This window comes from Nicotiana tabacum, chromosome 22, assembly GCF_000715075.1.
Source record: "Nicotiana tabacum cultivar K326 chromosome 22, ASM71507v2, whole genome shotgun sequence".
Lineage (NCBI taxonomy): Eukaryota > Viridiplantae > Streptophyta > Magnoliopsida > Solanales > Solanaceae > Nicotiana > Nicotiana tabacum.
In genome coordinates, this window is record NC_134101.1 from 183,560,624 (window position 1) to 183,573,127 (window position 12,504).

The 12,504-nt window shown below is 35.1% G+C and overlaps 1 protein-coding gene across 2 annotated transcripts; it reads right to left on the reverse strand.

Annotated features, from left to right (window-relative positions):
* Window positions 1-2,019: 2,019 nt before the first annotated feature.
* LOC107818855 (adenylylsulfatase HINT3) lies at window positions 2,020-12,020 on the reverse strand. 2 transcript variants are annotated; one of them, XM_016644904.2, is made up of 7 exons: window positions 11,692-12,020; window positions 10,286-10,341; window positions 7,435-7,492; window positions 6,549-6,615; window positions 2,660-2,715; window positions 2,468-2,521; window positions 2,020-2,397 (listed from the first exon to the last, which is right to left on the reverse strand). In XM_016644904.2, exons 1-7 carry the CDS (start codon window positions 11,884-11,886, stop codon window positions 2,269-2,271), a joined length of 615 nt encoding a protein of 204 aa, XP_016500390.1. In that variant the 5' UTR covers window positions 11,887-12,020; the 3' UTR covers window positions 2,020-2,268. The 2 variants fall into 2 exon arrangements, with proteins under 2 accessions (XP_016500390.1, XP_075100368.1); XM_075244267.1 differs by lacking the exons at window positions 7,435-7,492; window positions 10,286-10,341.
* Window positions 12,021-12,504: the final 484 nt, after the last annotated feature.

Below are 12,504 nucleotides of genomic sequence, written 5' to 3' on the forward strand. Positions count from 1 at the left end.
TTACAACCCAACTAAGGAAAAATAATAACTTGATGTGGGAACTGGTCCGTAGTTATTTTGTTCTTTGTTCTTGATGCACTTGAGAATTGCTTACTGGCTAATCAATCACGTGAGAGAGCTTGAGTAAATTCTCTAAGTAGGCGTTTGGACATAAGAATTGTAAAATTCCAAAAAATGGTGAAAATATTTTTCAAGTGAAAATGATATTTGAAATTTAGAGTTGTGTTTGGATATAAATTTCACTTTGGGATGTTTTTGAAGTTTTTTGAGTGAAAATTTTGAAAAACAGCTTTTTGGAGTTTTTCAAATTTTCGAAAATTTTCAAAATGCGTCTTCAAGTGAAAATTGGAAATTTTATGAACAAACGTTGATTTCGAAAAAAAAGTAATTTTTTTTTGGAAAAAGGGGAAAAAAAGTTTATGTCCAAATGGGCTCTAAGTGTTCAAGTAATTTTTCGTTTTACCTTCTTTGATGTTAATAATACATGTGTGACATCACTTACAATGATGTAAGCAAGGTAGGTAAAAAGACTTCCTCAGAAAGTTGACTGTTGCACTATTCATGTACTGTAGCGTGTGCAGACAACAACTTTTCCAACTGGAATAGTTATCTCAGGAGCTGGTAGCGACCTGTTTCCTCAACTGTTCATTCGACTCTGAAGAGTGAACCATATCCCAAACTGGAACCTTTCAATATTAAAGTCTTGAGAATGAGTAACAGGTTCCTTATATGATTCTTGATAGTAAGTTTGTTTGATCGTCAAAACATAAAACAAGGTACTTGTAACCTATCACTTCGGTAGCTTCAATTCTCAAATTTATTTCTTGCAGATCTTGCTTTATCCTAAGTATTCCACAATCAAATTTCTTCGTGAAGTATTTTTCTTCTTTCTTATGTTGCTTAGCAACTTGTTGGAAGGTCACTATAATTTCCAGCAAATTAAATAAAAGGTCCTTCTAACTCAACTCAACATCAATTTTTTTTAAAGTTCTGACTCATCTCTAAACTCAAGGTACAAATATTCCAGATGCAAAAACCCATGGAAGCTTTTTGAGCTCTTTATGCAACAGAGTGACAGAACCGGCTGATTTTTGGGGTGAAAGAGCTGGGTTTTCTGGTGGAGAAGAAGGAAATGAACTGATTGTGAGGGTGAAAGAGGTGGGGTTTTGTCCGTTAGTTTTCTAACGGAAGTGGGTATTTTCTGTTACTTAGACTAAATATGCTCATATTTTACAAACTTAGAGGACAAATAGTGTTCAAAGTCATATTTTAAGGACAAAGTTGAACCTACTCTTAAAGATGAGGGATAATTTTGGTTAAAAATTCGAAAAACTGATGTGGCTATTCTAATCCTCTAATTATTAAAATTTTAAATTGATAAATGAAACACTTAGTACAATTTAAATTTGGATACTCCGATGTATTCAATTTTTTAAAATTTGTTAAAATTTGCTAGTAGTAAATAGTAGTACTATCAAACATTTTAAATGTCTCAAAAACAGAAAGGAGTATTATAACTCATATTTTCGATAACAATCATGTTATGATTATCAACAGGGGATTAATCATGTTATGATTCTGGATTCCGTTCTGTAAAATAAATACACATCGGCGTGCTGGAAAAACAATATATTTGCGTGAAGCAGGCAGTTGTGTACTTGTGTTAGTTGTTGGAGTAGGTACATATATATATATATATATGATTCTAAAAGTTGAGTGTCAATTCGTCCTCTCTCAATTTAGAAAAGTATTTTCTTTTCAAATAGTCGAAGAATAAAAATTTACAGATGTTTCAAAAGTACTATTATAAAACGGCTTCCTTGAATTTGTCGCATCTTTTTTTTAAATTTTTCTTTTGATGATGGTGGCGTCTCGTGCCCGCTTCGTCAAATATTACCTTGTACTATTTTGCCTCATGCCCACAATTCATCTTTCTTTTTATGAAAACAAAGCAGCTTTGCATTAGAATAATATGACGAAGTCAAAACTTCTCTTGTATTTTTGGGGATCAACTGGAAATGCTGTTAATTTGTAATCTCTTTCCCAACTGGAAATACAATACAATCATAAGAGGAAAAAGGACGGGAAAAAGAGATATTGTTCACGTAACTTGACCGGGGAAACTATGAGCTAATTTACAACAATCCCAACTCATTTCACCAGTAATTGATTGAGGAAAAAACAGAGAACAAGGAATTGCAATTATATCCAGAATGCTTATAGCCTTCTGCTTAGGTTACAGATATACAAAAGAAGAGCGTAACACTCCTAGTTAATCAGATCGGAAACTTGGCCTTTGCTGTCTTCTATGTTGCCCAAAGATGGTAAATTTTCCCGAATGTTCTCTCCAAGTTTCTTGGCTTCCTGGTCTAACTTCAGTGGTCGTCTCCTCAAGCTCTGAAAACATCCAACTTTGTCAAACGGTGTCTAGTTAACATGTATAAGGAATATATTAAGATATTCATACCTCGGAAGCCCATAAGCAGTCACTTGCTTTACGAGGAATTATATGAATATGGGTCTGAACTTGTCATCCAAAAACAAAATTTGTATTAGCATTTTTATAAGTTATTAGTATGTATCAAAGCATAAGAATTGAAGGAAAACTTTAGGGTCAAGCAATTATCTGAAAAATGCTGAAGAAATTATTTGCACCTACGTGAAAAACAACCTGACCTGCAGCTTCCCCATTGTTGACTAACAGGTTGAATGAATCTGCATGTTTAGCAACATTTGTGAGTAAACTTATGACAATGATTAAATAGCTTTCCATGAAACATGGATAATATCTGCGAGTGTAAAAGCGGAGGCCCCCAACTGCTAGCAGTGTGGTTTGGAATCGATTCTTTTACCAATGTATTGACTACAAAGACATGGTTTCCTAATATATTCCAGCTCTTCTTTTTCTTTTTGATAACCATGGTATCTGGGCCAACTTGAGCGCACCTCAACTAATTCTACGGGATACGTGTCACCTCCCTCCAGTAACAGGTACCGGGTAACTCTATCCACCAAGGCTTGGACAGATAGGAAGAAATTACCTAGTACTTTTGCCTCCATTGAAATTTGAACTTGAGACCTCAAGGTTCTCAACCCGCTTAATTGACTACTAGGTCACACCCTTGGGTGCTATAATCCAGCTCTATATTGTACTTGATGCATAAACTTCCTTTGTTAGGACGGAGAGTTCGGGATAGTGCAGAATCTAACAAAATAATATTACAACAACAATAATAGAAAGAATGCAAGATGATAATGATAGTAAATGCAAATAAAGGAGGCGCAAAATTTACGTGGTTCGGTCAATGTGACATACGTCCACGAGAGAAAAGGAGCAAATTTACTTTACCAAAATAAATAGAAAATTAGAGTAAGTACTCTAATTAATCACAAATACCCCGAGAGGAAACCTCACAAAAACACTCACACAACTATTCCCCAAAACAACTCTTGCACAAATACTCTCTATTACAAAAGATACTGTTAAAGTGTTTCTTGCTCTATGAATTGGTGTGTTGTGAAAGAGCAACACTTCTTTTTATAGGAGCCAAATTATCAACCATTATACATTTTAATAAATACATTATTTTTATTTATCAAAATGATCAATTTAAAACTCAATTAAAGTGAATTGAGACATCACTTAATTTGTATTTGAATGAATCTTGAATTAAAAATCTTGCAATAATCATCATATTTTAGTTTTACCAGATTTAAGGTCATTTTAACAGAAAAATTGCTTATTAGCATTTTCTTGTCAAACACTTTAATTGCTTATTTTCAGTTTCAGCACTTTTATGCTCTAAATCATTTTTCATAAAATCCAATCAAATTCAAGTAAATCTTGAAATTACTGGAAAAAGCTTCAAAAACATGTCAACAAGGTTATCTTTGGTGTTGATAACAAAGTGGTATCAGAGTCGTATCTAACCGAATTAGTCCAGTAGACAAAATGGTGGATGTCCTATCAGTAGGAAAGTGACACTACAACATATAGTAGCTTTATCTACCAATCAAAGCATAATATATGGCAATGATCAAGGAAATCAAAGAAGCTTTATGGTTGAAGGGTCTATTTGCTGAACATAGCTAACCCTGAGGTGTTATTACTACTCCCTCCGTTTCAATTTATGTGAATCTATTTCCTTTTTAGCCCGCGCCAAAAAGAATGACTCCTTTCCTTATTTGGAAACAATTTACCTTTACACAATGATTTATAACCACAAAATATATGTGCCTCATTTTACACCACAAGATCAAAAGTCTTCTCTCTTTTCTTTAACTTCATGCCCAGTCAAATGAGTTCATATAAATTGAAACGGAGGGAGTATTATTTTATGTGATAGTCAAAGTGTCATTTATTTGACTAAAGATCAAATGTATCATGAGAGGATAAAGCATATTGATATGAAGTATCACTTCATTCGATAAGCTATCCTTGGGAAAGTCTTTGTTCAAAAGAATCAACACTAGAGACAACCTTGGTGATAGGTTTACAAAGTCTCATCCAGTAACCAAGTTCAAGCTTTACTTGAACCTGATTGGTTTTCATGATAAATAATTTATCCCATCAAGGCTTTTGTGTAGAGGGTAAATTTTTTATATCTGCCAAAAGTAGACCAAGGTAGAAATTTGTAATATGGCCATTCTTTAGCTTTACAAAAAGAGGTATTTGTTCCATTATAAGCTCGTTCGGATTGCCTTAAAAAAAGTAGCTTTAAGCACAAGTTCTTAAAAGCACTTTTTAAGTGCTGGATCTCGTTGTATAAATAAGCAGTTACGTGTTTGGATAAAAGCGCTGGTTGAACACAAGTTGTTGAAATGTTCGGTAAACAAGTGCTTACCAGCACTCTTTCTATTAAACTGACTGAAATATCCTTAAAGTTGTTAACAGTATAAAGAAACTTATTACTATAATATTTATTCTAAACTAATATGAATACAAAATAATTAATATTTTAATTCACTTTCAGTTTAAACTTTAAACAAATCACCTAAGATAATTTTTATAAATAAAAATTCTTGAACTCTCATTTTTCACCACTTTCAATCATGTAAATTTTTTATTCTTGAAATTCCAAGCTTGTTGCGGAAACATATGAAATGAATATCACATTTACTTACATAACAAGGAAAATAAATGAACTACATTTTGGATTAAGCTAAAACTTCAATGCAACCTCCTTAATTTCAATGTATGAGAGGCAACAACAACAATAAAAAACCAGTATATTCCCACAAGTGGGTTTGGGGAGGCTAGTGTATATGCAGACCTTACCCCTACCTAGTGAAGGTAGAGAAGTTGTTTCCAATAGACCCTCGGCTTAGAAAGAGTGAGAATAAGAAGAAGGCGATAAGAAGAAGAGAGAAAAGGGAGGGGGAATAAGTAGTACTACTAAATACTAACAGCAGGAAATACGATAAAATTTATGAGAGGAGTTAGGCTTATTTATATACCTAAAATAAGATCGATCTGAATTGTATGATTATTGATATAAAAAAAATAAAAGTAATATGAAATGAAAAGAAAACAGTAGGGTAATACTTTAGGTAATACTAGCGCAATGAGTGGCGGCAGACAGAAACTAAAAATGTGAAGCAAAACAACAGTTACCATCTCGAGAAGAACGGGAAAGAAAAAGAGTAAAATGAAGAAATACAAGATGGAGGAAGGCGCAGGAATGGAGGAGCGAAAAAGAATAGAGTAAAGTCGGGGTTTTGTTGTGAAGGATTAAGCTAAAAAAAATTAAGTTGGGATTGCCCAACTTGTTGCTTTTAGCTTATTTGGGCTTAAGATCAGTTAGGTTAAAAGCTATTTTTAAAGTTACCAAACACTCAAACAAGCTAAAAGGTGTTTTAAAGCTGGTTTGACCAGCTTTTAAGCCAATCCAAACACCCTCTATATAGGCATAAGTCTATTTTCCCAAAGACTTGGCTGACAATTACTCTTGGAGCCTAAAGAATGAATTTTGTGGTGGCTGAGTTTTGGAGAAATTTTTTCTTTCATTTGTGCTTGGTGCCCACGTTTTGCTCCTACAAAAGGAGGTGCTGCTCTTTCATTCCAACATAGCAATTCAGAGAGCAAGAAACACTTCAACAATATCAACAATTTGCCTCTCGCTTCTGTCCAACTTATTCTCTTTTGTGAAATCTAGAGCTCTCTTGTCCTTTTTTTGGTGTATAATTATGAAAGACGAATAGCATTTAGTAGATGCAAGTCATGTTATGCTTCTACCCGTGAAAAATATAAAGCTTATAGAAAGTGTGTTCAGAATCCAACAAAAGATGCTCTATTTAATGCTAATAGCCTTATTACCATTTAAAACCACAAGACATGAAAGACTCATTACTCAAAGACGCGGAGAACTACATTAACAGCATAATTCCATAATCAACTTATCAAGAGCAATTAAGAGAATGATGCACTTCCCCCCCCCCCCAAAAAAAAAAAAAAGGGGGGGGGGGGATCAAAAGAGGAGAAAAAGCATATCAGAGAAAACATGCAGACAAAACTAACACGATTAATTATCAAGAAACAATTAGCATACCACAGCCAGTGGCTTTTATGACTGCACTGCTAATCGCGGGAACTTTTGAGAACATGGAGGCCACAACCTGCAAAATAATGAAACTTTCGCATTAAGAACTTCAGAAAGCATGCAGGCCAGAGGGCCAGTTTATCCAAAAAAAAAAATTTGCAGAATTCAGATCATGTGCTCACAAGGCAGTTGGCCTTGATAATTTAACTAAAGCAATAAAATGGAAAAAAAATCTATAACACAACCAAATTCTATTTATAAAATGAACATTATCCTAAACAGATTTTCAGAACAAGAAGGGAAAATTGTATCAGACATAAAATGGTTTTAAAAAAAATTAATAATAGTTGGCCACTTCAGGTATGCATAAATTGAACCGTAAGACTGTCAGCTTAATGTAAATGTCTAATGCAAGTGCAGAAACAGCTGCAAAACAACAGGGTGGATGATGACATCTTGTTGTTAGAACTAATATTTAGACAAAGGAAACTGGGGAGAAGAAGTCACCTGTAGACAAGAAGCCTTCTATTTGAGGGGAAGAGAATTTTGACACATACAAGACATTGTCAGATTGAAATGCTCAACAATGAAATAAAGCCTAGACCCAGGTAATCTCTATGCCAAATGCAGCCTATAGCAAGATCCAGGCTCATATCCCAGTCATTTCCTTTTCTCTCTTAATAACTAATGCAAACAATATTTATTTGATTTCCATCACTTCTTAATAAGTTTGTTGACAACCACTCCAAAAGGTAGCGGATACACCTTCCCATAAGTATTATCACTTAATTATACAAGTTAGATGTGCAGGAAGAAGGGTAAACAATAACATCAGTCAGCAGAAAGATATCCCATTGACAAGCCAAACAGTCTGATGCAGAAGTCAGCAACTTACTGATGGTGGAGTCTCTTTCAAAGAAGAAAAGTGACACTTTGGAATGATAAGCGAGTGCCTGAAGAAAGGGAATAAAAGGTAAAAATAATTCAGCTATGATTACCTGTTAAATAAAGATAAATTCCAAACACGTGATGAAATAATGTGACACTGTGATGATTGAAGTGCTAATACAATATGAGGTAGACCTATAATCACATGAAGGAAGGTTATCTCAAGAGACCAACAACCTCTAGGAATCTATGGGGACTGAAGGAAGAATGTAACGCAATGGAAGCAAAGTATCAATATAAGTGATACCAACTTGTTAATTCTCACTGGTGCACTTACATTAGGTTCTGGTATTTGCCAAGAATCCTTTTACTTGGTATGTAGTGTAAGAACATGTGTCAAAGTTAGAGTCTCTGTTTTTAGAGTATCACTCATTTGTCTTAAAACACATATTATTGAGTTTTACAATGATTCAGGCCAAAACAAACAGAATAGATATGTAGGGTTTACATAACAGAACCCAATGGATCGATATTGTGAGCAGGCACGGAAGAAAATATGATATTGATATTGTGTGTTCAATATAATACAAGAGGTCCTTATTTATAGCTATACTATACAAGGACATACTATTCCTATTCCAATGTGAGACAAGACTACATTATGTACATATCTAACACTCCCCCTCAAGCCGGTGCATACATATCATATGTACCGAGCTTGTTACACATGTAACTAATACGAGAACCAGTAAGAGAATTAGTGAAAATATCTGCTAGTTGATCATTCGACTTTACAAACTTTGTAACAATATCTCCTGAAAGTATTTTTCTCTTGACAAAGTGACAGTCGATCTCAATGTGTTTAGTCCTCTCATGGAACACCATATTTGACGCAATAGGAAGAGCAGCTTGGTTATCACACACCAGTTCCATCCTGCTGATTTCTCCGAACTTTAACTCTTTGAGCAACTGCTTGACCCAAACTAACTCACACGTTGCCATAGCCATGGCCCGATATTCGGCTTCGGCGTTAGATCGAGCAACTACATTCTGTTTCTTGCTCTTCCACGAGACCAAATTACCTCCTACTAGAACACAATATCCAGACTTAGACCATCTATCAGAAGGTGATCCTGCCCAATCAACATCTGTGTACCCAACAATCTTCTCGTGGCCTCGATCCTCGAATAGTAATCCTTTAACTGGAGCTGACTTTATATACTGAAGAATACGAACAACGGCATCCTAATGACTATCACAGGGAGAATCCATAAACTAACTTACAACACTCACCGGAAAAGAAATGTCAGGTCTAGTCACTGTGAGGTAAGTCAATTTTCCAACCAACCTCCTATATCTCGTAGGGTCTCTAAGAGGCTCCCCCTGTCCAGGCAGAAGCTTAGCATTCAGATCCATAGGAGAGTCAATAGGTCTGCAACCCATCATTCCAGTCTCCTCAAGAATGTCTAAGGCATATTTCCGCGGTGAAATAACAATACCTGAGCTAGACTGAGCGACCTCAATACCTAGAAAATACTTCGGTCTGCCCAGATCCTTAGTTTGGAAGTGCTGAAAGAGATGCTACTTCATATTAGTAATATCATCCTGATCATTGCCAGTAATAACAATATCATCAACATAAACCACCAGATAAATACACAGATTTGGAGTAGAATGCCGATAAAACACAGAGTGATCAGCCTCACTACGAGTCATGCCGAACTCCTGAATAATTGTGCTGCACTTACCAAACAAAGCTTTGATACCAAAGCCCCCTACCTAAGTTTGATGGCTTTTGTTACCCCTTAGCAGCCCCTACCTAATTAAGATGACTTTTTAGCAGCCCCCTACATTATTTTAAGGACTTTTTACTCCTATAAATAAGGAGTTCTTCTCATTCATTAGATACTTCATTATTGATTAAGTATATCATACTTTGAGAATTCTTTTGAACCAACCTTTACTAGTTCATAGTTCAAGGTAGTAAGATTACTTCTTTGTTGTGATATCTTTGATTCCTTTGTGGTATTCTTAGAAGGCGATTAATACTAGTTATTAATTGTTGTCTCAAGTTACTCGTAAAGTGGCCAAGATCCGAATCTATTGTTTTGATTTGCTTTTAAGTAAAGACGTTTGATTTCTTCAATAAAACAAGACGTCGTTACTTTGATCTTCTCAAGGCTATAGAACTTTTACTTTCACGGGAGAAAATATGATATTGATATTGTGTGTTCAAAACAATACAAGAGGTCCTTATTTATAACTATACTATACAAGGACATACTTTTCCTATTCCAATGTGGGACAAGACTACATTATGTACATATCTAACAGATACAATATTACTTTATCCAAAAATAATAAACCCCAACTAGCTCGGGATTGAAGCGCATTTGCTCTAGTTGTATTTTGGAGTCAATACCAAGCTCGCTTCTCAGGAACATTTGCTCAATACACACAAATCGAAAGCAGTCAGAATCGGCAAAATGTTTTTGCCTTAATTGCATAAATTATCCGAAGACATGGATTGTAATAAAGTTCTCTCTGTGGAAAATAGTTAAACAGTTAAGACTAATAGCCAATCTTCTCTTCTTCTTTTATTATGGAGTAACTATAGCCAAACATAAATTCCCCAAGTGTCCAAATTCTAAATGCATACGGACAAATAGGAATTCTTTCTAAACTGATATTCTTTTGGTGTTTTCATCTTTTTTCGTCAGATATCCCATGTCAAATCGTCAAAGACTACACTAGATAGATTAAATCAGTTAAGTCAATGCATCTTATATAGAGAATACATATCCAATACCAATAGAACAAGAATACGTACGAGATAATGGTTAAAGAAGATACCTTACCCACAACTCAAAGGATTTGTATCTAAGATGCAGAGGCACACATCATCTTCGTAGACCTGTAGTGAAAGCATTTTATGCATGCCATTAGAAAACTAGCATGCACAGAACAGAAACTTTATATCTTCCACATTTTGTCATGATAAAAGGTCCCGGTCTCGGAAGAGATGCAGCATCACGAGCTAAGTGGTATACGATTAACTTTTGTATGGGATGTAACTCCTATACCACATAATGCTTGTAGACCTCCGAAAAAAAGACGTGTGCAGAACTGAAAATTGAAGAAATCTCAAGAGAAATAAAAGATTCGATGATCTAATCAAATAATATACTATGGTTCCCCCTTATATCCAACACTTTACTAGTCACAGGGGAAAAAAATGGGACCTTTTGAAAATGAATAAGAACTGATGCAAACTATAATCTTAAAGGACTTACACAAATAGGTTTATCATAGCAGGTTTGAATTATCAAGTCTATGTGTCTGGCAAAACTACAAAACTGATAACAACTTAACAAGCAACCTTCCTGGAGCCTGTCGAACCAATTGGATTCTTCCTAACAGGTCAACAATAGCCGTGATTCTAATACTTTCCTCCCCCTAAGCATGCTAGTCTTTTAATCATAAACATACTAATACTTCATATATCAGTCAAAATCTAGCTTTGCTGGATACGATTAATGAATAGAAACCTAAACATGAACATCACGACTTTCCTGACATTAATAGTTGTACAAGATCTTAGGTCAAAATTTTGCTACTTGGCTTCTACTGCAAGGACAAGTACATGACTCCTGCTATCCCAATGGAGTGGATAACTCCAACCATGGTGAAATTTTCAAAGTCGTTATATGGTTAACATACTTGTATCTAAGCAATACACCAATACCCTCTTCGTTCCAAAAAGAAATGCAGCATTTGGAGTACTTTGGATAATGCGTCTAATTTTCAAGTATTCGAGCATCTTTACCTTAAATCTTTTCTAAAATAAAATTAGCTTATCTAAAAACCACTAGCACACAAAAGTGCTATAGTAAAAAGAAAAGGCTTTTTAAATTTCCAGTAGTAATACTGTCGTGTAATACAGGAGAGAAGGAGTATGTTTGTTTTTACTTACGTAAACCTCTGCTTATGTTAATCTAAATAAGGCAAGCAATCCACGTCAAGATGCTTGAATGAGAAATACTGATGCTACTTCAGGTATTACCAGTTTTAGCAGGCTATTCAAATAAGTAATTAAGGACCAACAATACATGTGATTGAACAATTTTCACGAATAAAGTCCAACTTACAATTGTCACCTAACTTCTCTTAATAGAGTTGGTAAGGCTAGTTAGTCCTTAGCACATGAACAATCCAAGTACAATTTTGAAAAGAGGAGATATTAAATATGGACAACTTTCGACACCTTAATTGCGGGTGATTCCCCTCGGACAATCTTACAGAAAATGCATCCATTTTCTGTGTGCTCTGCATTGGAGCTGGAAGTGCAATTGGTAACCTCGAGAGGATTGAAGCAATTTGATTTCAGCGGCGAAGTTGCCGGACGAAGATGGGAAGATAAAAGAGCCAGACGACGTCGTGCTGGCGCACTTTTGTCCATTAAAGTAAAACCTTTTTGATTATTTGAAACAGAAAAAGAGAGAAGAATGAGGAGGTGGTCGGAATTGTGTAGCCATTGTTTTAGTGGTTCGAGAAGAGGACAAAACTGTGGCCTATTTGCCACGCAAACTGGTGGTTAGCTCCGTCTTATCCACAGATTTGATTTTAATTTTTTGGGAGGCTTGTATTTAGCGTCGGGTCCACTCAAACCACAGGTCTAGGCCCATAGACCCATCTTAAAATCAAATATTTGCACAAATATGATTATTTGTGCACCGAATGGTTAACATTTGTCCTCGTTTTTTAAAACTTTTCTTTCCAAAATATACACTTCTGGCCAAAAAAATTCTAGTGGTGTGATGTTTTAGTGACCATATACCACAAATGTGCAAACTGCAGTCTACGGGGTTTTTGGTTGGAACAGGGCTTATGCCGGTATAAGTTACGCCAGTATAAGTTACGTCGGGATTAGTTATGTTGAGATTGTTGTTTATTCACTGTTTGGTATGTTGTATTAAGAATGACAATTGTATAATTTTTAAGAATAAGATATATGTTATACAGGTGCTAATTACCCAACCCTCTATAAGGTATAAGTTATACCAGTGTTAAAATTAAC